The following is a 23429-nucleotide window of genomic DNA, read 5'->3' as shown; positions in this document are numbered from 1 at the left end:
TTGAGACTATGACTCAAAAAGCCACATCACCCCACCCCCCCACCCCCACCCCCCTTTTTTTTGAGACAGGGTCTTGTTGAGTTGCTTAGGACCTTGCTAAGTTGCTGAGGCTAAGGCTGGCTTTGAACTTGTGATCCTCCTGCCTCAGCCTTCCAAGTTGCTAGGATTACAGGCATCCACCACAGTGCCCAGTAAGGTACTGTGATACCTCTAATAAATATTTCCAATAGAAAAATGTATTCTGATTTGAAGATAACTACTTCTTGTTTCTGAAATTAAAAAAAAATTAGGGCCCATTCATATTTTAGATCCAGTCCCATAAAACCAACTGATAAAAATTTCTCTGAAGTGCTATATAATGGTTCATTCATCCTCACAGACTTGAGTACTCACATTAGGCCAGGCACTAACCTCAGTAATGAATCTACTTTAGAGTCCTGAGAGAATGCAGATAGAGCAAGCCTGATCCTGGTGGTACCACAAAATACTGTTTTCTGCCTTTGTAATTTACAGACTCTAGTCCTCACTCTGCTGGTTTCACTTCTTGTTTGTTTTTGTCAGGGAACATGCAGAGTCCCTTTTTTTGTCTAGGGCATAGACAGTCTCCTATTTCTTCACCATACAAAAATAATAAGCCAAGATCCTTACAAAGTTTCAATTCTTCAGCCCATCATTTCACTAGTAGGAGTCCAAATAAAAACTGGTCAAGTAAGTCAACTTTTATTTAGACATCAATTACATAAGACATTAACCATGCTACAATTTGTGAATAACAGAACTAAAATACTCACAACAATCTTTTAGCAATCACTAAGCACTTAGAAATTTAAAAACAGGTATGAGATGCAGAAAAGTGGACTCAGTTGGCTTTACAAAAGAACCATAGGAGAGAAATAACATTTCAGTTCAATATAGTAATCCAAGACTTCTTTTTCTGCTAACATTCAAGGGGAAAAAAAATAAGATTCTTTGTTATCAAAATAATTTAACTGATATTTAAGCCATTCATTAATACAAATATTTTCCATTGATGCCAATAATAATCCAAGAAATAGTTCACTACAATATTGACTTAATTCTGGATAAGTTAAGTAACACTGCCTAAAATGTCCCCTTTGAAGGAGATCAATGCATTGAAAGTGGTCCCCATTTTGGCTAGTGTAAGATCCAAACAAATGGACTCTATTTAGTGATAGTGAAACCCATTTTAACATTTCTGAACTACTAAATTCAAGAATTTTAAAGTTTACCAATTCCTACACAGTATTTCTTACTTAACAGTCTACTTGAATTGAATAATGAAACAATAACCCTTTTGGGAGAGCCAAGATTAATAATTATTTGTTAATTAAATCAGCTTCCCTAATTATTTTAGCATTAGAAACAATAAAGGCTAACAGACATGCTAAAATGTTATAGACAAATAGTAAATGGCAAAATTTTTTCAAGATGGACTTTATAGCTAAAAGTAGGGAGGGGGCTGACATTTTTAATAGAATTATTTAATGAATATTATAATTGTATTATTTCTAGGAATAAGAGATAATTGATAGAATGAAGATTTTGTTGTTTTTTTAACAGTTAATTCCTCAATTATTTGAAGTTTTCCCCTGGAAGTCTAAAAATTTGTGGTTAAGTATACAAAAAAAAAGCAATTAAGTATGATTTATTGGTAAAAGCAGAAAGCAAGATACAAAATGAGAATTCTGAAGCTACATTCTCACTGCCAGGCTTGTGTAGAATATGGATCTCTTTTCAACTGTCCAATTAAAAAAAAATCAAGGAAAGCATTAGAACTATGGACTAAAAGTGAGTCACCTTTCATTTGCATTATTCTAGAAATAATGCTCCCTGCCCTCTAAATGAAATCAAGTTTCTTACGGCCTATTTGTACATCAAAATAGCCACTCTACTCTAAAATACTTTCTACCAAAATTTGGTTTAATTGCTTCTTCACTGCCCAAATCAACGCCACCACAGTTAGGCTGTATGGATGTAACTTATTAACAGTTAAAGTTGTAGTGTGTAGCCTTTTAATTTAAAGTGCTATGATTTCAGTTTTTGCTTAAAAAAAAAAAATCATCATTTGCCCTGTTATTGGCTCAAAAGGATCCTGAAAAAACAACAACAACAAAAATTGTCACTTAAATACCAACAGTATGACACAGGTGGGTAGGTATATCAACCTTTTAAGCACATTGAGGAAACTGTGCCTTTGGAGTGTGTTGCCAGGCCATGAATTCTCATGGTACCTGTCATCCACTCAGTTTTCTACTGAGGAAGGAAGCCAGATGTCAGCCTATATTCTGAGAATGAAGGCATGGATCAGTAATAGATCCATTTGGCTGCTGAGTTGACAACAGCCAAAAATGGAGATACAAATAGGATGGTGATTCACTTTAACTGATCCTCTTTGGGGAAGTATTTCTGATATCTGGCAGCATATCATTTACTCTATGGATTATGGTGTTAAGTGTTATGGTGAGAAAGAGAAGCTGTCAGAGGTCTTCTCTACTGGAGGAAGAACTGTCAAGACTGGTGATTCAGAGTTGTAATAGGGCCAGACACAGTCTTACTGGACCAGATTATCACAAGAACTAAAACTTGGTATATAGCTAACACTTGGCTAATGTTTATTTCTGTTACTGTCTAGCCAGATTATTAGAGGAATTTTCTTATCTTCTGGTAGGGTAAATAATGTGTGGTCTCTGACTTGACCTCAGAGATCTCTTGACTCTGGCACAACATCATAATCTAAACTTCAGAGAACCTGGACCAGCTCACCTTCCCCAAAGGAAGTCACAGGCTGGTTTACTTTGTTGATGCTCATGATACTGAACAGTTCTAGAGACAAGAACATGAAAAGGATCCTATGTATCTTGGTAAAAATAGAAGAGAAGCTAGTCTAGAATACAGTGTTGATCACTTTAAAATCCATAGGTCTAGAGTAGAGGCTGGCAAACTATGGCCTGAAGGTAATCCAGACTTTTACTTGTTTTTATAAATAAAGTTTTATTTGAACACAGCCATGCCAATTTTTTATGTACTATTTGTGACTGCTTTCCTTGTATGGCATCAGAACTGAATACTTGTGGCACAGATCAATGGTCTATAAAGCTGGAATATTTACTCTAGACTATTAAGAAAATGTGTGTCAAGTCCTGATTTATGGCATGTTGGTCTTACCCCTTGGAAATGAAGAACAGCTTGCTGCCTCAATCACCTTCTATATATTGGAGATGGGACATATCCTATAACTGGGTGTTTTATCCCCCTAACCACCACCCCCCAAACCAGTTTTACCATATAAAACAAAAAGCTCTCAGTACAAGTATACTTCAAAGCAGGAGAAAGCCTTTTCAGTGGGATAGGCTGTAGTAATATGGCTCGGCTGCTCAGGTTGCCCTATGATCCCAGGGCACCAGGATGGTGTACATTGCTTGAGAAATGTACCAATATGATCACAGAGTACACTCCTAGGATTCTGGAGCACAGTCAACCTCCTTTAAGCAAGTGCCATTCTTTGAGTAGACACTTCCTGGTTGGCCACTAGATTTGGACAGAAAGCAAATAAATGTCCGATGCCAAGGGAAACCAGGTGACCATATTAATCCATCTAGAACAGTTTTACCTGATCTATCTAACCACATAAATAGCACACCTTCAATCAATTATGTGGTATGTAGGAATAAGATTGGGCTTATTTCAGTTTCAAAGGCACAAAATACCAAACAAGCTAATTATAATCCTTACCCAGTAGCCTTTCCCTTCATTCACAGTTTTCTCCCTCAACCAAGACAATGTCTTCATGGAGGTATTTCCTATATAATCACTGACAAATTTGAGATACCTGAGCTTGGTCCATTTTTTAAAGTACTAGCCAATAATGAACTGATAAAGCAGTGCAACCCTTTTAGGAATTGTACTAAAGGACAGCACAGAAGGACAGTATTCTGATTTGGCAGAATTTCAAGCAGTTCATTTTGCTATCCATTATATCTTTAGAAGGAAAAGCCTAAGGTCAGGTTTATCAATGCTTGGGCATCATTAATTGTTTACTCTGATGGATACAGACTTGAAATAAGAATGCAAGACTGTTGACAAGATTTGAAGAAAGGCAATGTAGGCGGGCCTCCAGGAAGGACACACACATTTATGTTCCACATGAATTCTTATGAGAATGTCCACAACTGTAAAAAAAAGTATCTTGTGTACGGAACCACATCTATGTCTTCCCTCCCCCATTTGCTGATTGCTCAATGGGTTGATGAGTGATCAGTGGCACGGACAGAGGCGGGTATAAGCTAGGAGTTATAGTAGCCAAAGGACTTTTCCTCTCTAAGGTCAATGTGGACCAATGCTGACACTGTCAGTAACACTGACCAATCCTAAGTCCTTAATTTGCTACCATACTGTAAGGAAGCAAGTTAATTTACCTCATAATAGGCTTTCTCCATTGGGACTCTCTCATTGTTGAAGGAGCAATGCTTTGCCTTCACTGGAATTGATACTTAATATGGATTTGGACTGGTCTTTCGTCCTTCCCCCTTGTGAATCACTACATTACAACATAGAATACCTCCAAGGACCTACTTCACACAGAAATAAGCAACAGATGAGTATCCTAATGTCAACAGGATGCTCTGGTCTCATTGGGTATTTATCATCAATCAAAACTGTGCCTACAGAATTATGAAAGAGACCATTATGTGCTAGAATTCAGCATGTGTTATGGATACTACTAAATTTTGGATGTTATCTTTTAGGCTTGTGATATTTGCTCTGCCCCAGCAATAGATGCAGTACAAGCAAAATATGGTATTTTTCCTTAACAACCAAAACACATAGGACTAAGAAATAAGAAGCAGAAATGTGAGTGGACTCTTTCAAGGGATAACTACTTGTAAAAGATTATGTTCCTAGACCTATGACTCAGAATCTGCTAGCCCAATTGGCATAATATGTACTGGAAAGCACACTAAAACTGGAGACTGTTTCTAAATGATCAGAGTAAAAGTAATTTTATTTTTTTCTTAACAATTTTTTAGGTTTTCCAAATTGCTTAGAGTGACTATTTTTTATATTAAAATATTAATAACTAAAGAAAAAAGCAAATCTAGCTTCAGAAGCAGGTTTTCATTAAAAATAGCACAGAATAAAGGCAAAAAGAATGGATGCAGGGACTTGCTAACAAAAAAAGACAGGAGAACTAGTTTTTTTTTGTTTGTTTGTTTTCTTTGGTTATGATTGCTATAAAGAACATAAGAGCAATTATGAGAACACTTGAAATCTAAATCTCAATTTCCTTATCTGTAAAACAAAAAGGGTAACTATGTATCCTAAAAGGTATGTGAAAGAATGCCGTAAAGTGACACATTTAAAGAAAAATTTACTACTTGGGTGAGCGTATATTTGCACAGTGCTTTCAAAATCAAAAGAATAAAAATTAGTTACCTTTGGGTTAAAATATCTACAGGATTGTGGTTGGGAGCCACCAAATAGGGCTATGCGGTAATCATGTTTCTTTCTTCTAGGTCTTGTGCCATCTGCAAGTTCTTCTCTATCCTCTGGAGATAGCAGATGGTACCTCATTCCACCTGTAGAAAAATACACAGCAACTATTCAAGAACTTCAGGCACTAAATGCAGTGTTTTGAAAAATAAATGCCCAAACATAATAAAGCATTTATTTCTATAATTTTATTTTTATCACCCCTTATAGCATTCAAAGAAAGAGAGAGAAAACATGGTAGGAGAAATATATAATGATCTGAATCCTAACCAATTTATTATTCTCAACAATCACCATTGTTCTAAGATTGTGCCAGGCACTTACTTACTACATTCCAGTGAATTTCCTGGCTTCATGAGCAATAGCTACCAAAACAATAATTACTGAAATCCACACCTCCTAAAACCCAGTGGTTCTGTAACAACATATTGGAATTACCTAGGAAATCTCTGAAACTCTTTATAACCATGTCCTATCACAGACCAATTGAAATCTCTGGTGATAGGGCCTAGGCATTCATATTTTAAAGGGCTTCTTGTCACTTAAAATGTGGTTTAAAGAGCAGCAGTTTTAGCATGTGGGAGTTTGTTAGAAATGCTGGATACTAGGCCCCACCGCAGATCTGCCTAATTAGCATCTGCACACTTAACAAAACCCCAAAATAATTCAGATGTACATAAAACTTTGAGAAGCACTGTTTTTGATGACTCTCAAGTGCAATGAAAATTCAGAACTAACATGCTCTTTTTCTTTCAGTACTTCCTCAGTTTGGTTAAGGGCCACTTATTCAAACTTTTGGTTAAGGGCCACTTATTAAGGTGCCATTTTACATCAGTGTGGGGGTAAAAAAAGGGTTCTCACCAATGTTAGATAATAATATGGGGGGAAAACTATCCCCACCTCATATTTTACTTTAAACTCCAAATCAATACAAACTGGAATATGCAAAAATATCTCAAATATCTCAAAGAAAAATAGTGTGGTTAAAATAAAAATGCCCCAGAATAAGGAACCCTAAAAACGATAAAAACATGGAGCCACAAAATAATGTTCAGACTTAACTACAGAAAATTTTAAGATAAATTACCATGTGATGAAAAGAAATGACAAAATCAAAAGACAATGACAAACTAGGGATATATTTAAATTTTTTATAAAGACAGTTATAAAAACACATCCTAGTAATAAGATTAAGACCAACAACTTGAAATACCTGAATACAGTTCACAGAAAAAGAAGTATGGACAAATATTAGACATATGAAAACATGCTCAACCTGTTCTATCTAAGAGAAATACAAATTAAAGCCATAGTTTTTCACTTATCAAATTGGTCAAGATAAAACTGTCTGGAACACAGGGCAAAAGGGTGTATGTATCTGGTAAGGCAGAGGGTCACATAGTGAGGTTCACAAAAATCACAAATATACATATCCTTTAACGCAGTAATCCCCCCGTAGGAGTTATGAACCTAAAATTCATTGATAGGGAAGTGGTTAGAAAATTAGGATATATCCATTAAATGGAATATTATAAGTGACTGTTAAGAATGGAAAAAGTTAATATGAACATATGGAATGATCTTTAAGAAATAGTGTTGTGTGAAACAAAACAAGATATAGCTGCGCATGGTGACACACATCTGTAATCCCAGAGACTGAGGAGGGAGGATTGCAAGTTTGAAGTTAGCCTGGCATCTAGCAAGATTCTGTCTCAAAATAAAAAATACAAAAAGGCTGGGGTTGTGACTCAGAAGTAGAGTGCTCACCTAGCATGCATGAGGCACTGGGTTCGATGCTCAGCACCACATAAAAATAAAATATTGTGTACACCTACAACTAAAAACTGAATGAATGAATGAATGAATAAATAAATATATTTTAAAAAAAAGATAAAAGGGGATGGGGTATAGGAGGGTGTAGCTCAGTGGTACAGCACCCTTGGATTCCATCCACAGTACCATACACACAAACACATACACAAAAAACCCAAGATGTAGGACAGAACACAGAGTGCAATACCATTTGTGTTAAAAAATTGTATTTTAGGCTGGGCGTGGTGGCACATACCTGTAATCCCAGCTACTAAGGAGGCTGAGGCAGGAGGATCACAAGTTCAACCTCAGCAACTTAGTAAGACCCTGTCTTAAAATAAAAAATAAAAAGGGCTGGAGATGTGGCTCAGGGATTAAATGCCTCTAGGTTCAATTTCCAGTACCAAAAAAGCAGGGGGGAGGGCTTAAACATATATACCCATTTTATATATAATTTATATATGTATAAATAAGCAAATGACTATATATTATATATACAGTCCCAAGACTACCTCTGGAAGAATAGTTAGCATTATCCAGCATAAGAGATTGATAGGCTAGGAAAAAGGGCTATCAGTGAGACTTGCTTTTCACTATGTACCCCTTTTACATCTATTTGTGTTATTTATGATGTATAATATTATTGATTATTGAATTTTCTATTCAACAGTGCAAAAAATTCTTAACTCATGCAAGCCACTTTTGTACATGAGGCTAGGTAGGGTCTTTAGAAAAGGGATCAAGAAAAAGTTTACAGAAAAGTTTGTGAGTGAATGAAAATCAATATTTAGCATTCCCTTTCATTTTAGAGTTTGAGTGGAGACATTTTTGCATAAGAAGAGCTAGAAACCTCAGACACCAAAGCTCTGGCTTTAGGTCTGGGGTCAATACCCTAGGGCAGATGCTGGCAAACTTTTTCTGTAAAGGGAAGACAGTAAATACCTTAGGCTTTCTCAGACACATTTGGTTTCTGTGAAATAGTTTTTTGTTTTTGTTTTTTTAATATTTCTTTCACAAATGTAAAAACCACCAAAACTCAAAGCTGGATTTAGCCTGGGACAGTTCTTGGAATGTTGGTCTGGTGACCCACAGTATCAGCATCACCTGGTAACATGTTAGAAATTCAAATGATTGGACACTAGCCCAGATCTTCTGAATCTAAAACTCTGGGATTTGAGAACATTGCTCCAAGAGGGTTCCATACATGATGATCATCTGAATAGTGTATGAATCTAATATACCCAGCAAGAGAAAGGTAGGGGAGAGTGAGGAGGAAACTGTATCCAGTCAACAGGCTGCTGGATGACAGTAGCTGACCCAGAGAAAGCATGAACTAAGTTCCTTCTCTGATAGATTTTTAAATTTATTTATTTTTTCTGTCTCCAAGCAGAGGTCTGGGAACACTTGGCACCTGTCCTTGAGAAGTTCATTACTCCTAAGGCATATTTCTTTGGGAGCTATTCCTTTCAGTATTATTATCATTTGAAAAATTTTAGTAAAAACTTTATACTGGCCCTTTGGGCCTTTAACTATGTACTTTACTTTGTAACACATTCTTTTTATATATACATTCTTTTGGTTTAGCTTTATTCTACTTTTTAGATTATCTTTTCTGTTTTTCTTCCTCTATGAAAAGGCAACATAAATTAGATGGCAGGAAGACAACTTGTGATCTGAAGAATGGAGGCTGGAGGCTTTCTTTCCCCTACATAGCTCTGCCTAGTCCCCCACACTTGAGGTCTTGGCTGCTTGTACTTAGTTAATAAGTTATGGAATAACTCACTGTTCTTCATTAAGTGGGGAAAAAAAGGAAAAGGAAAGCTGCAATAAGCCTGGTAAGCTAAAGAAATTTAAACAAAGCTTCTAATTTAAGAGCCTTATCTCCATACTTGAATTTCTCAAATAATGCTACTATCCTGATTCTAAATCAATTCAGAATTCACGTAAGAACTAAATGGTAGACTCTGAGCCTGGCTAGTTTCTTTAATAACTCATGCATGAAGAAATAGTGCAGCCTTCTACCTTGTGAAACTGTAAGGCCAGAAAATACCAGAATTTGCAAATGGAGGACTAATGAAAAAACTGATATTAACATGTATGTAATCCAAAAGATGGAACCCTAATCAAAAATCTTTTATGGTGCTGATTTTCTTTTCTCTCTTTGTATTTAAAGGGACTAGTGGTCACCTGTGCTCTCCTTAACATATCTTGGTCTTCAAGATACACTAGGCTTTGGTTTTAGCAGTTCTGTGAATTCACCTTCCCACCCGCTTCAACCCCTAAATGTAAATATTCACAAGGATGTGTCCTTTACTCATATCCTCTTTTTCTTTTTCCCTTGAAAACCTTACCTGGGTTCAAACACTCCTGGTCTTTAAAATTTTTTTTTCATTAACCATAGAACATTTCATTATATGAATATACCACAATATTTTTCCAGATTAGGGTTAGCTTACCTAACTACTGGTCCAAGATTACCTATTTTCCACGTTACTCTAAAGCTGTAGCTATGTGACAAGTCTAATAGAATTTTCCATTAGACTTCCAAATCAAGGGCAAGTGATTTAATAATTCAAAAACTCCAACTTATTACCAATCTTGATATCATCTTAGGAAGAATAAAAGTGCTCATTTTTCTTTCATCAGTTTTCTTAACTTTGTGCCAGAACCAGTCATACCTTAAATGAATCACCCAAATGAGGTAGCAAAAACAAGTGTTCAAAATGGGTTACAACTACCACTTTGAACACCTATTATTTTTGCTACCTCATTTGGGTGTTTTTTTTTTTTTTCCTTATCACATATAAATTGAAATCTACCTTGCCGCCCCATGTGGTTTCTGGTTTAAAATGAAAGGGAACTCAAGAGCTAACAGTATACTTGGTGTATCATAGTCATTATTTAGAAAACTATATATTTCACATCTGTTGAAATAATCTGATTTTCCACTTATAGGAAATTGACAGATTAGATTTATAAAAAAACTTTCTTGTAACAAAATACACATAAATGTTGAAAAGAATAAAATAAATATCTCTTTGAAAGCACAGCTAAGATCCCAACAGAGTAGACATAGAGGGCCAAAATTAAGAAAAAGCTAAACACCAGAATAGTAACCATTAAGAGACTCTTAGAGATGTTCTGAAATCTTTTGGTAATACTGTAAACTAGAAATTGTTTTTATTGGCTGTATGAGGGAGAAAAGATAAAGTCTTGAACCTGCTCAAGATAAGGAGTTGGAACTGAGATATCTGTTTAAAGTTGGATCGCTTGAACCAGTAGTTATACTTTCAGTGAAAAACAGGCTAAGAAACATCTGTCTGAGGGCAAAGTGAGAAACAGTAATATGCCTGTTTCAATTTCAGGTCCAGGTGGAGGCAGTCTCTCTCCTTTGAGAATTTACAATGACAGTCCTGCTTGTAGGTAGGTTTCAAGTTTGAATTTACCCTACCTGCCAATCTAGGAAACCAACAGGCAAGGAAAATTCAAACTTTGCTAGGGAACCTGGCAAAAGCAAAACTATTCTCCTTTTAAGGAAAGAGAAGACCTCCAGGGACAAACCAAGTCCCCCAATATTCCTAGAGATTAAGATCAATCAAATGTTAAACACACAATCCCAAATTACAAAACACACAAGGAATTAAACCACCAGGAAGAAGTCAACAGAAAAAAACAGCAGCATTTGATCTTCAGACACTTCAGATACTGGTATTACCAAACACAAAACATAAAATATATTTAAGGTATTTAAAAAAATGAAAGAACTGAAAACAAAAGGAAAAAAACACCAAAAAAAAAAAAAGATCAAGTTGATAATAAATAAAAGAAAAAGGACACTATTCACAGTTGCAACAATAAAAATGTCTAAAATAAAAGCAGAAACTAAGAAAATTATAAATTCTCCAAAAACATATGACAACTTAAATGAAATACAAAAATAACTAAAGAAAGGTACTTGAATGAAAGAGAAATTGTGTGTATATGAGTACAGATTTATGCATATTTGTTTTTAAATCAGTGGGATAGATGAATTATTCAATGACATTGGACCATCTTATCAGACATTTAGAAACAAATTACTTGGCACCAAATAAATGTCAGTAGGATGAAGTCTTAAAGGAGAAAAGAAATCCATCAGTGGACAAAAAGAAAATTTAGGTAATTAAAAAAAAAAATCTTGGAATAGGTAAGACTTTTCTAACCACCTCACTATAAAGCCATCATAAAGAAAGACTATTCAGATTTAATATAAAAACAACATGATACTGGACTTGCCATTTCAAGAACTTTTTTTCTTAAAAACCACTCTAAATATCAAGAAAATAAGAAGCAATCAAAACTAATAATACTATGAAAATTATAATTCCAAAACACTATTAATGAAGCCAGCCAGATGTATATCATACCTAAATGATTATGCAAGGAGACACAAATGAAAAGCAAGCCAAATTACCCTGCAGAATCTTGGAAACAATCCCAACAGGAGATACCAAGTATGCCAGAAGAGGGGTCGGTGAACATAAAAACAACAGAACTCTAGAATGCTGAATTACACAACAGTTAAACTCCCAGGTCTCCTTCCCCTGCTGTAGTCAGGTACTGGCCATACCTGGACAGGTCTTCTGCAGGACACAAGGACTGGTTTTTGGAAATACTGACAGATGATCCAGACTTAGGGAAAAACACAGAGAAGAGTGCAGAACTGAAACCAGGGATTAAGTGAAAAAATATCTTCTTAACCCAGGCTCCTAAATGTCTGTACCCAGCTTATAACTCCCTAAGAAAATATTGACATTTGGGGGCTACCAATTAAAAATTTACTGGCTACGCTGATTACCCTACATTTAGCCCAAGAACTGAGAAACACTCTGATATGCACAGCATAATCTATCAGTTTTATAAAAACTTACTCTTAAATAATTGACAGATCAAGTATTTAAGAAAAGCTTCCAACAAACACAGGAAAATTCAAAGGTAATAGGAAAATACAACATAAGAAAATTCCAAAGGCACTATAATGACTACTTTAGAGTGATAAGATATTGCAGTCATGAAATAAGTAGAAACTCATAGAAATTAAAAATAGCTGAAAAAGGTTTAATAGAAAAATGAAGGCAATCTCTTTGAAGAGAACCAAGAGAAAAAGATGGAAATAGGAGACAAAAAAGAGTCAATGTCTGAAGAATCACAGTGTCATTCATTAATAAAGAATTGAGACATCTTTGGCTGAAAAGAGAATACCCAACATGACTTTAAAAAACAAGGTATACATCAAGGTACATTATTGTAAACTTTTGAAACATCAGAGTTGAGAGAAAAAAAGATACATATATCTATATTTCCACTCCTGCCCCCATACTGGGGATTGAACCCAGGGGCACTTCACCACTGAACTTCACCTCCAGCCCTTTTTATTTTTTGAGACATGGTCTCATTAATTTACCTAGGGCCCCTTTAAATTACTGAGGTTGGCCTTGAACTTGTGATCCTCCTGTCTCAGCCTCCTGAATTGTTGGGAAACAGGTGTGTGCCACTGAGCATAGCTAAGAAAAAAGATAGTACTTACGAGAGAGGAATAAACAAACAAACAAATAGGAAAAAATGATTGTCTCTCAAAAGTTAAAAGAGTAGAAGCCTGAAGATTATTCTAACTTAAAATGATTTTCAACATAATTTTATGTCCAGTTTAATTATCATTCAATGTTTTATGGTAAAATACACATGAGACTTGTTAAGTCTCCAAGTATTTACCAATCATGTGTTCTTTTATCAGGAAACTTTTTTTTTTGGAGGTGGCAGTACCAGGCATTGAACCCAAGGGTGCTTAATTACTGAGCCACATTCCCAGCCCTTTTTTTCATATTCTATTTAGAGACAGTGTTTTGCTGAGTTGCTTAGGGCCTTGCTAAATTGCTGAGGCTGGCTTTGAACTCGTGATCCTCCTGCCTCAGCCTCCTGAGCTGCTGGGATTACAGGCATGTACTACCTTGCCTGGTTTACCAGGAACCTTTTAGAAGATATGTTCCTTTTAGAAGATATGTTATGAAAGGGGTAAACCTGGGATCCAGCAGATAATGGACACACAGAAGTAAAGGATTTCCCAGGATGGTGACAGGAAGCTCCAGCACAAGGACTGTGCATCAGGCCTAGAGAACAAACATCCCATATTGGAATGGGTAGAAGGCTCTAAAAGGGATATTTCCAACAACAACAAAAAAGCAACAGATTGTTTAATTGTACAGATAATTTTATTAAGTGGCATTTGAAAAGGGTACTAAGGGCTTGAGACAGCCTACGAGAAAATAAAAACAAATGAAAAATATTCAGTAATAATTGGCTCCAAGGGAAAAAAAAGAAAAGCTATTTAGGAAGAAAAATGTGATGAAAGTATATTGTTTGGCCAAATAAAATAAAGAAGGAAACACTAGAAACAAAGTGCATGAAAGCTATTGTATAAAAAGTAAGAAAGCCTAAGTAATTTCTACCTTCCATCATGTAAATCCCTATAAAATAAGGCTGAGGCTGTCTTCTCCAGGGGACATCAAGAACCCTGAGGGACTGACTGTCTGGCAGGGCAAAGTCTTCAATGTTTCCCCTTGGCTATTGAGTCTGATCCATTCTAATGGGTTAAGCCCATGGGAAACTGGCCACATGATCAGGTTATAAATGGATATTAAGGCAACTTACTTATCACCATCTTAAGGCATTCAGGATTGTCTTGAATAAGTGGTTCAGCTTGTACTGTTTTACTTAAGAAATTCTTTGATATAAGAGGAAACCTGACTTTAGCAAGGATGTCAACCATAAATGGCTGGCGATTAGGTTCATCATATTTCAACCACCTGACTGCAGCATCATAAACCTAAGGGGGAAAAACAGCATAGTGAAGTTTTTAGATGGCAGAATCATTCCAATTATCTATGGTTACATTGAAGGGGGAGAACCTCATAAGAGGACCACCACTTATTCCCAGTATTTATTAAAATATTTGTTTTTATCCCCAAATCATGCCTATACTTCATAATAGTTTACGTACTGATCTAGTGAATCTTGTCAATGATGTGTTTTCAAGAAGTAACTATTACTATATAATGTAATCACAAGGAAGATGTTTCATGTATAATTTTTTAAAAACAAAATAAATTTCCTTTTTGGAATGAGATACAGCATATTAAAAAAAATCTATTGATTAATGATAGTTCCAATATATGCTTATATAGTTCCCACGAGGTCTTCCATCTCAGGAGATAAGAAGGTCACCCATGATTTTACTTCAATTTTATATTCCTATATTATGAACTGAGAGACTTATCTGCTTTCTAGAAACTTAGATACAAAAGTTCCACACTTTATGACTTATAGGATATTTATATAATAATTATTTTTCAAAAATAATGCCATAGCATTCATTTAACTGTACTAAACAAGTTCAAATTCTTTTGTATTGGATTTATAAATTATTTAAAATGCACTGAAAGCAAATTAATCATTTCATATACACACATATCTACCACACACACACACATACATACACACACACACATTTGAGCTTGTTAAATTAGTTAATTTTGGGGTGATGTTAATAACCCAAGATCTGATCTTCTATGAGCTAATTAATTTTTAAGTCAATTGGTCTTTTTTAAAAAAATAGACCTTTTTATTTTAGAATAGTTTTAGATTTACAGAAAAGTTGCCAAGATCGTGTAGAGTTCCCACATACTCTGAATGTAGATGTTAAGATGTTATATTAGTATGATACATTTATCACAACTAATGAACCAATAGTGATAACATTAAGTAAGGTTTGTACTTTTTTTTGGATTTGTTTAGTTTTTATCAACTGTTCTTTTTCTGTGTCACAATCCCATAAAGGGCCACATTACACTTAGTCATCAAATCACCTTAGGCTTTTCTAGACTGTGACAGTTGTTCAGACTTTTCTTGTTTTTGACGATATTGATAAACCAATATTTGTTATATGATAGAAGAATGCATTTCAATTCATAGAACACATAAACAGCACAATTTTTCATGTCTCTGGTTGTACACAAAGTACTGTCACACCATTCGTGTCTTCATATTTGTACTTGAGGGTAATGATGTCCATCTCATTCCACTGGTTGGGTCTTTTCTAATGACCCTGAATTTGAGTTTGTCTGATGTTTTGCTCGTTGGTCTGGTGTTATATTTTACGGGGAGGATGACCAGAGGAGATGTGCCATCCTCATTATGTTAAATGTGCATGTAATCAACATGACTTATCACCAATGATGTTAACCTTGACCAACTGTAGGCAGTGTCTGTCAGGTTTCTCCAGTGTAAAGTAATTTTTCTTCCTTTGCATATGTCAGTTAATTTTGATCACAGAACTGAAGTATGTTTTATGTTGTTTGTTTTTTATAGTAACGGGCATTGAACCCAGGGTCGCTTTACCACTGAGCTAGATCCCCGCCCCTTTTCATTATATTTTGAGATGGGGTTTTGCTAAATTGCCCAGACTGGCCTTAAACTTGCAATCCTCTTCCCTCAGTCTCCTGAGTTGCTGGGATTACAGGTCTGAGTTGCACACCCAGCTGTTTATTTGTTTGTTTTCTCCCTGAGATGGGAGTCTCACTATGTTGCTCCAGACTGGCCTTCTTGGTCACTGGGACTTCAGGCTACTGCACCTGGTATTAAAGAACTGTGTTTTCTTTTTTGTCTAGTCAATCCTCCAGTTTAATCTGTCAACTTGCAAATTGATACTCTAAGCCATGATGAAAATAGGGCAAAAGAATAAGGCTTAGTAAAAAAAAAAAAGTTTATAGAACAAAAGCAACTCAAAGCATATGATCTTTCAGTATATTACCACCCTATTTACTACTGCTGCTATTTACAAATTACTGCAAATTTAGTCTCTTAAAATACAGAGAAGGATATGGGGCTAAAAATAAGGATTAAGCGAGCCTGAATATCAAAGTGTTCTCCCACCCACCTCCCAAATGCCTGCAATTAGCTTATACTTCTGATAGTTCATCTCACTATTCTATAGGTCAGAGTGTAAAATGGTTCATACCTGGGGTAAAATCATGCTGGCAGGGTTATCTGGAGGTTTTTATAAGATACCATTTCCTTGTCTTTTTTAGAACATAATAGCTGCCTGCATTCCTTGGTGTGTGGCCCCCTCCACCTTCAAAGCTGGCAATGATAAGTCAATTCTTTCTTACACTGCACCCCTCTTTTACTTTTAAGGACCCTTATGATTACATGGGACCCACCTGAATATATCATACACCTCAAAGTCCCCTGACCATTTAATGTAACATATTAAGTTTCTGGTGATTCAAATGTGGACATCTTGTTCTGGCTATCATGTAGTTTTATCTCTACTAAGTGGCTTCTCAAACAGCTGGCCCCTGTAAGCACCCAAGACTTACTTTTCCTGTGAAATAGACTTTGGAATACTGTGTTTATTGTAAAAAAAAAAAAACAAAAAAAAAAAAACCAAACATATTCTCTCCTAATATGACTCTTTCCTTTATGTATCCAAACATCAGGTATAAGAAATCAATAAAGAAGTTTTACTAAGAAAAACTTAAGAAGACACTTTAGTCACCTGATCCTCTGCTCTCACAGTTAGTGTGTCCTGGTTGAGAAGATGTGTTACTCGTTTGACATCAAGTTGAAGAAATTCATCAGTTTTGTAAACTTCAGTAAAATGCTGATGAATAAAGTCATCTGCTGTTGCTTTCAATTCAGGACAGTCCAGACACTCTGCAAGCACACTTATACCTAAACATGGAAAGAAAATATATGAACAGAAAATCAAAGCATTCGACAAAATACAGCACCCCTTCATGTTCAAAACACTAGAAAAACGAGGGATAACAGGAACATATCTCAACATCCTAAAAGCTATCTATGCTATGCTAAGCCCCAGGCCAACATCATTCTAAATGGAGAAAAATGGAAAGAACTCCCTCTAAAAACTGAACAAGACAGGGATGCCCTCTTTCACCACTTCTTTTTAACATAGTTCTTGAAACACTGGCCAGAGCAATTAGACAGATGGAAGAAATGAAAGGGATACAGATAGGGAAAAAAAGAACTCAAATTAGCACTGTTTGTAGATGATGATTCTATACCTTGAAGACCCAAACAGTGCCACCAGAAAACTTCTATAACTAGTAAATGAATTCAGCAAAGTAGCAGGATACAAAATCAACGCCTATAGATCAAAGGCATTTCTGTACATCAGTAAAAAATCCTCTGAAAGGGAAATGAGGAAAACTACCCCATTTATAATAGCATCAAAAAAATAAAATATTTGGGAATCAACTTAATGAAAGAGGTGAAAGACCTCTACAATGAAAACTACAGAATGCTAAAAAAGAAATTAAAGAAGATCTTAGAAAATGCAAAGATCTACCCTGTTTTTGGATAGGCAGAATTAATATTGTCAAAATGACCATACTACTAAAAGCACTATACAGATTTTATGCAATTCCAATCAAAATCCCAATGACATTCCTCAAATAGAAAAAACAGTCATGAAAAATAAGAGACCCAGAACAGCTAAAGCAACCCTTATCAAGAAGAATGAAGCAGGTTACATCCCTATACCAAACCTTAAACTATACTACAGAGCAATAGTAACAAAAACAGCATGGCATTGGCACCAAAATAGACTATAGACCAATGGTACAGAATAGAGGACACAGAAACTACCCTACATAATTACTGTTAATTTATATTTGACAAAGGTGCCAAAAATGTACATTGGTGAAAATATAGCCTCTTCAACAAATAATGGGAAAATTGGAAATCCATATGCAACAAAATGAAAGTAAACCCCTCTCTCTCACCATGTACAAAACTCAACTCAAAGTGTATCAAGGACATAGGAATTAAACCAGAGGCACTGCATCTATTAGAAGAGAAAGGAGGCCCTAATCTTCATCATGTGGGATTAGGCCCCAACTTCTTCAATAAGATTCCTATAGCACAAAAATTAATATCAGGGGGGCTGGGGATGTGGCTCAAGCGGTAGCGCGCTCGCCTGGCATGCGTGCGGCCCGGGTTCGATCCTCAGCACCACATACAAACAAAGATGTTGTGTCCGCCAAATACTAAAAAATAAATATTAAAAAATTCTCTCTCTCTACCTCTATCTCTCTCACTCTCTCTTTAAAAAAAAAAATTAATATCAGGAATCAATAAACAGGATAGATTCAAACTAAAAAGCTTCTTCTCAGCAAAAGAAATAATCAGTGAGGTGAATAGAGCACCTACTAATTGGGAACAAATTCTTACCAGATACACAACAGAGCACCAATCTCTAGAATATATAAAGAACTCAAAAATCTTAACACCAAAAACAAAACAAACAAACAAACAAAAAAACCCAAATAACCCCATCAATAAATGGGCCAAGGAACTGAACAGACATTTCTCATAAGAGGATATACAATCAATCAACAAATATATGAAAAAATGTTCAACATCTCTAGCAATTAGAGAAATGCAAATCAAAACTACTCTAAGATTTCATCTCACTCCAGTCAGAATGGCAGCTATTAAGAATACAAACAACAATAAGTGTTGGCAAGAATGTGGGGGGAAAAGGCACACTCATATATTACTGGTGGGACTGCAAATTGGTGCAGCCAATATGGAAAGCAGTATAGAGAATCCTTGGAAAACTGGGAACAGAACCACCATTTGAGCCAGCTATCCCACTCCTCAGTCTACACCCAAAGGACTTAAAAACAGTATACTACAAGGACACAGTCACATTAATGTTTATAGCAGCACAATTCACAATAGCTAAACTGTGGAACCAACCTAGATGCCCTTCAGTAGATGAATGAATAAAGAAACTGTGGTATATAAGGAATGGAATATTATTCAGCATTAAAAGAGAATAAAATCATGGCATTTGTAGGTAAATGGATGAAGCTGGAGAATATAATGCTACGTTAAATTAGTCAATCCCCAAAAACCAAATGCCAAATCATTTCTCTGATTTAAGGATGTTGATCCATAATATGCTGGGGGTGGGGGGATGGGAGGATTACATGAACTCTAGATAGGGCAAAGGAGAAAAGGGGAGGAAGGAGAAGGAAGGGGACATCAGGGTAGGAAAGATGGTGGAAAGCAATGGTCATCATTACCTTAAGAACATGTAAGAGGACATGAAGGATGTGACTCTACTTTGTGTACAACCAGAGATATGAAAATTGTGCTCTGTATGTGTAATATGAATTATAATACATTCTCTTGTCATATATAACCAATCAAAATTTTAAAAAAGAAAAATCAAATTGCATTAAAGATAAAGCATGACTTCAGGAAGATATGACTAAATTTCATAAATCTGAATCCTTCTTTGTTCCTTTGTCTATGCTTTGTACCAATATTACTGTCTATGTTTGGCTAATTTAATATTTTGTAGGAAAAGCCTCCTTCATTGTTTTTCACACTTTTCTTGGTTATTGTTAAATATTTTCTTACAAATCAATTTAAAAATAAATTAACATACTCTACTTTTTAAAAATCCTGATATAATCAATTAGGATGGTTCAGAACTTGTGAATTACTTTGGGGATGATGGACTTCTGTAACATGGAGAAATTCCACTTAAGAACATGACATATATCAAATTACATTCTGACAAATATATTCATAATGTTTATTTAAATTTTATGATCTCTTATGTAAATACACAATTTTATTCAAATAGGCCTTATGTATTTCCTCTTCAGCCTTTCCCTAGCTATCTTAATCTTCATTTAGCAGGGAGTTTCTCTGTTAATTGGATACTTATGTTCCATATCAGGACTCTGCAAAGTATTGTCCATGGACCAAATCCAGACACAAGAGCTTGGTTTTTATCCTATGGTCAGCACATAAGAATGAAAAAAAAAAAAAAGCAAAATTAAGCATCATTCTTAAATGGCTATTTAAAAAAATATATAGGAAGAAGGGAAGAAGAGTAGAATGAAGTTGAAAGAGGAGGATGGGAACAACATATGGCTCATAAAGCCTAAAATATTTATTATTTATTTTCTGGCCCTTTACAGAAAAAGTTTAACAACTCCTCTTCTGTATAAAACCACTGGTTATTTTTTTTTTTTTTTTGGTATGTCCTTTTTTGTGGCAGACCTCCCAATGATTTTTCTTTCATATTTCAAGCTCATGTTGTCTTCAGATAATGAGTTTTGATGCTTTCATATTTACACCTTAAAAGTTCTTATCACTGATATCTGCTAACCAACTTGTTGGATCTGGTGGCATTTTCTATTTCCTTTTTAGAAATGGGCTGACTTATGCCATGGCATGCTGAATGCTCATAATGAAAAGTCTGCTTTATCTATACACTTCTGCTCCCACCAGGGAGATGATATTTCACTAAGAACTATTTTTAGTTTAAGAATTTATTTATTATTATTTTTTGGTTACTGGGGATTGAACTTAAGGGTACTCAACCACTGAGCCACACGGCCAGCCTATTTTGTATTTTAGTTAGAGACAGGGTCTTAGTGAGTTGCTTAGAGCCTTGCTTTTGCTGAGGCTGGCTTTGAACTCGTGATCCTCCTGTCTCAGCCTCCCAAGCTGCTTAGATTACAGGTATGCACCATGGTGCCTGGCAAGAGTTTATTGTTTTAAACATCAGGAATAGGTACTGAAATCACAAAAGTACTATCAGCATCTGTTGCTAAGATTTGAGGTATTTATTTCTCTTATAGGTTGTTAGTAAATTAAGAGGTTTCTTCACGCTAAAGAAAAAGTGTCATTTCTAAGTAAATATCTAGTCACAAAGCATTATTACTATTATTTTAATTAATAAACTATTTTTTTAGAGTAGTTTTAGGTGCACAGCAAAACTAGGGAAAGTACAAAGTTCCCTATACTCCCTTGTCCCCCCCCCACACATAACTTCATAGTCATCCTGCACCAGAGCCAGAAAGGATTTTCTAAAGAACATTCATAGCCAGGAGCTGTGGCATGTGAATACTGTATCTATTCATGAGGCTGAGGCAAGAGGAATTAACAAACAAACAAACAACAAAAACAATGCTTCTAAATGAAACTGAAGTTTTATGTATGTTTGTACATGCACATCTTACACAGGTTTGTTGTTTGATGTTGGCATTATGGTGATCTTATCCTAATAGAGTAAATGAACTGGGACATTTTCTATCCTTTCCATGATTTAGAACACTTTAAATAATATGACCATCATTCCATGGAAGCTTGAAAGATTTAACCCATAAAATCACAAGGCATGGAGCATTAATTGAGAACAGTGTTTTACTTTTTCAACTGTTTGAGGTTATCAGTTTCAGATTTTCTGCTTTTGAAATCAATTTTAGTTACTGACTTTGCTTTCTGATCTACAGTTCCAATTCTTGATATTGTCCTTTGATACTTTCTTCTTGATCAGAGTTATTAAGGTTATTTAATATTGTTTTAAAAAATTAGTTTTTGTGTTTCTAATCAAGTCCAATCTATAGTTTTATTTTCTATATCATTAATTTATATTTTAAAGAATCTTATTTTCATCTCTTTGAGAAGGACGCTTATATTATGAATGATCAAAATTTAATGCATTTTTTTGGGAAAACATATTTATTTATTTTAGTTTTAGTTAGACACAATATCTTTATTTTATTTATTTATTTTTATGTGATGCCAGGCAAGTGCTCTACCACTGAGCCACAACCCCAGCCCAGGAAAACATTTTGAGATTATTAATTTTCTTCCAAGAAATACTTCAGTTACATTCCAAGGTCCTGATTTTATTATGTCCTTATCATATGTTTCTATATCGCCTCTACATTAATTTTAAATACCTCCTTTTAAAGTACTTTTCTAAATAATTCTTCAGTTAAATTTTCAAGTGCTGAGAATGGGGTTGAAGAAAACAGATATCCCTTGTGTTTAATTTCTAGTTTTACTGCACTATACTTAGGGAGTGGGAGTTGTATTTCTTCTCTTTGAGGTACTGCAGAATCTATTTCTGGTGATCAATATTTGTAAATACTTCAAGGAAATCCTAAAACAATTTGTGTTCTCTGATCCACTGAGTAAAACACTTTGTGCTGTTTCACTAGGTTTGTATTATCCTTATTTTTTTTTTTAACTTATTTTTGTGATTTCTAGGGAATTCTTTGAGTTACCCATTAGTCTTTCCAACAAATTTCCCCTTTAAACCAGCAAAAATCAGTTTATTTTGCTTGCAGCTAAGATAATCAGCATATCCCTATTAGAGCTATATACCTCTCTCACTTGGCTTCAGTAGTTCCTCTGATAAATTTTCAGAAACATAGGTGATTATTTACTATTTCTTTATAATCTCCCAAATGAATAATGTCGTAGAACACAACTCTTTCTTTTCCCCCTCTCATTTGCAAACTTTATGCAATTATTATTTTATTTTTTTGTACTAGGGATTTAACCTAGGGGCACTTAACCACTGAGCTACCCTTTTTTATATTTTTATTTAGAGACAGAGTCTCCCCGAGTTGCTTAAGACCTCACTAAGTTGCTGAGGCTGTCTTTGAACTCTCAGTCCTCTTGCCAAAGCCTCTCCAATTGCTTGGATTACGGGCGTGTGCCACCACACCTGGCTATTATCTTCTAACTTTAGTGTTAGAAAAAAAAATTTATTATTTATTGTAATTGTATGGGGTCAATGATGGTTCTTCTGATCTGGACTACTTGCCTTATCTCTGCTGTCAGCTGGTTGTTTGGCAGAGGCTGAATGGTTTAAACTGATCTCATCCACATATTTGGTAACAGCAGGCTAGTTGGTCTTGTGACTATCAGGTAGAAGAGCTCAACTCTGTTCCAAATAGTTTCTTTTTGTGGCAGAAGAGTTCCCAGCAGAAAAGGGCAAGTTCTAATGTACAAGCATTTTTCAAGACTTTGCTCACATCAAATATGTTAATGCCTCACAGCCTGAAGCAAGTCATATAGCCACATCCAGATTACACAGACAGAAAACAAGCTCTACCTCTTGATGAGAGAAACTTCAGAGTCATATTGCAAAGGGATGGGTATATATGTACAGGGATGGAAATAATTTTGCCCTTTTCTGATAATCCATCATACTGTCTCTCTCTGAA

The 23429-nt window shown here is 35.2% G+C and overlaps 1 protein-coding gene across 2 annotated transcripts in view; it reads right to left on the bottom strand.

Moving 5' to 3' along the window:
* Positions 1-23429, bottom strand: part of Klhl7 (kelch like family member 7) — a 57287-nt gene that overhangs the window by 17343 nt on the left and 16515 nt on the right. For both annotated transcript variants that reach the window (XM_015490118.2, XM_048786332.1), the window contains 3 exons: positions 16916-17091; positions 14011-14185; positions 5455-5597 (listed from right to left, as the gene is read on the bottom strand). In XM_015490118.2, the coding sequence (XP_015345604.1) occupies positions 5455-5597; positions 14011-14185; positions 16916-17091 (494 nt within the window). The remainder of the gene's footprint in view (positions 1-5454; positions 5598-14010; positions 14186-16915; positions 17092-23429) is intronic.

The sequence above is a fragment of the Marmota marmota genome, unplaced genomic scaffold (genome assembly GCF_001458135.2).
Source record: "Marmota marmota marmota unplaced genomic scaffold, marMar, whole genome shotgun sequence".
In the NCBI taxonomy this organism is placed as follows: domain Eukaryota; kingdom Metazoa; phylum Chordata; class Mammalia; order Rodentia; family Sciuridae; genus Marmota; species Marmota marmota.
Note: the sequence above shows the minus strand (reverse complement) of the source record. Positions and strands in the feature narration are given on the sequence as shown.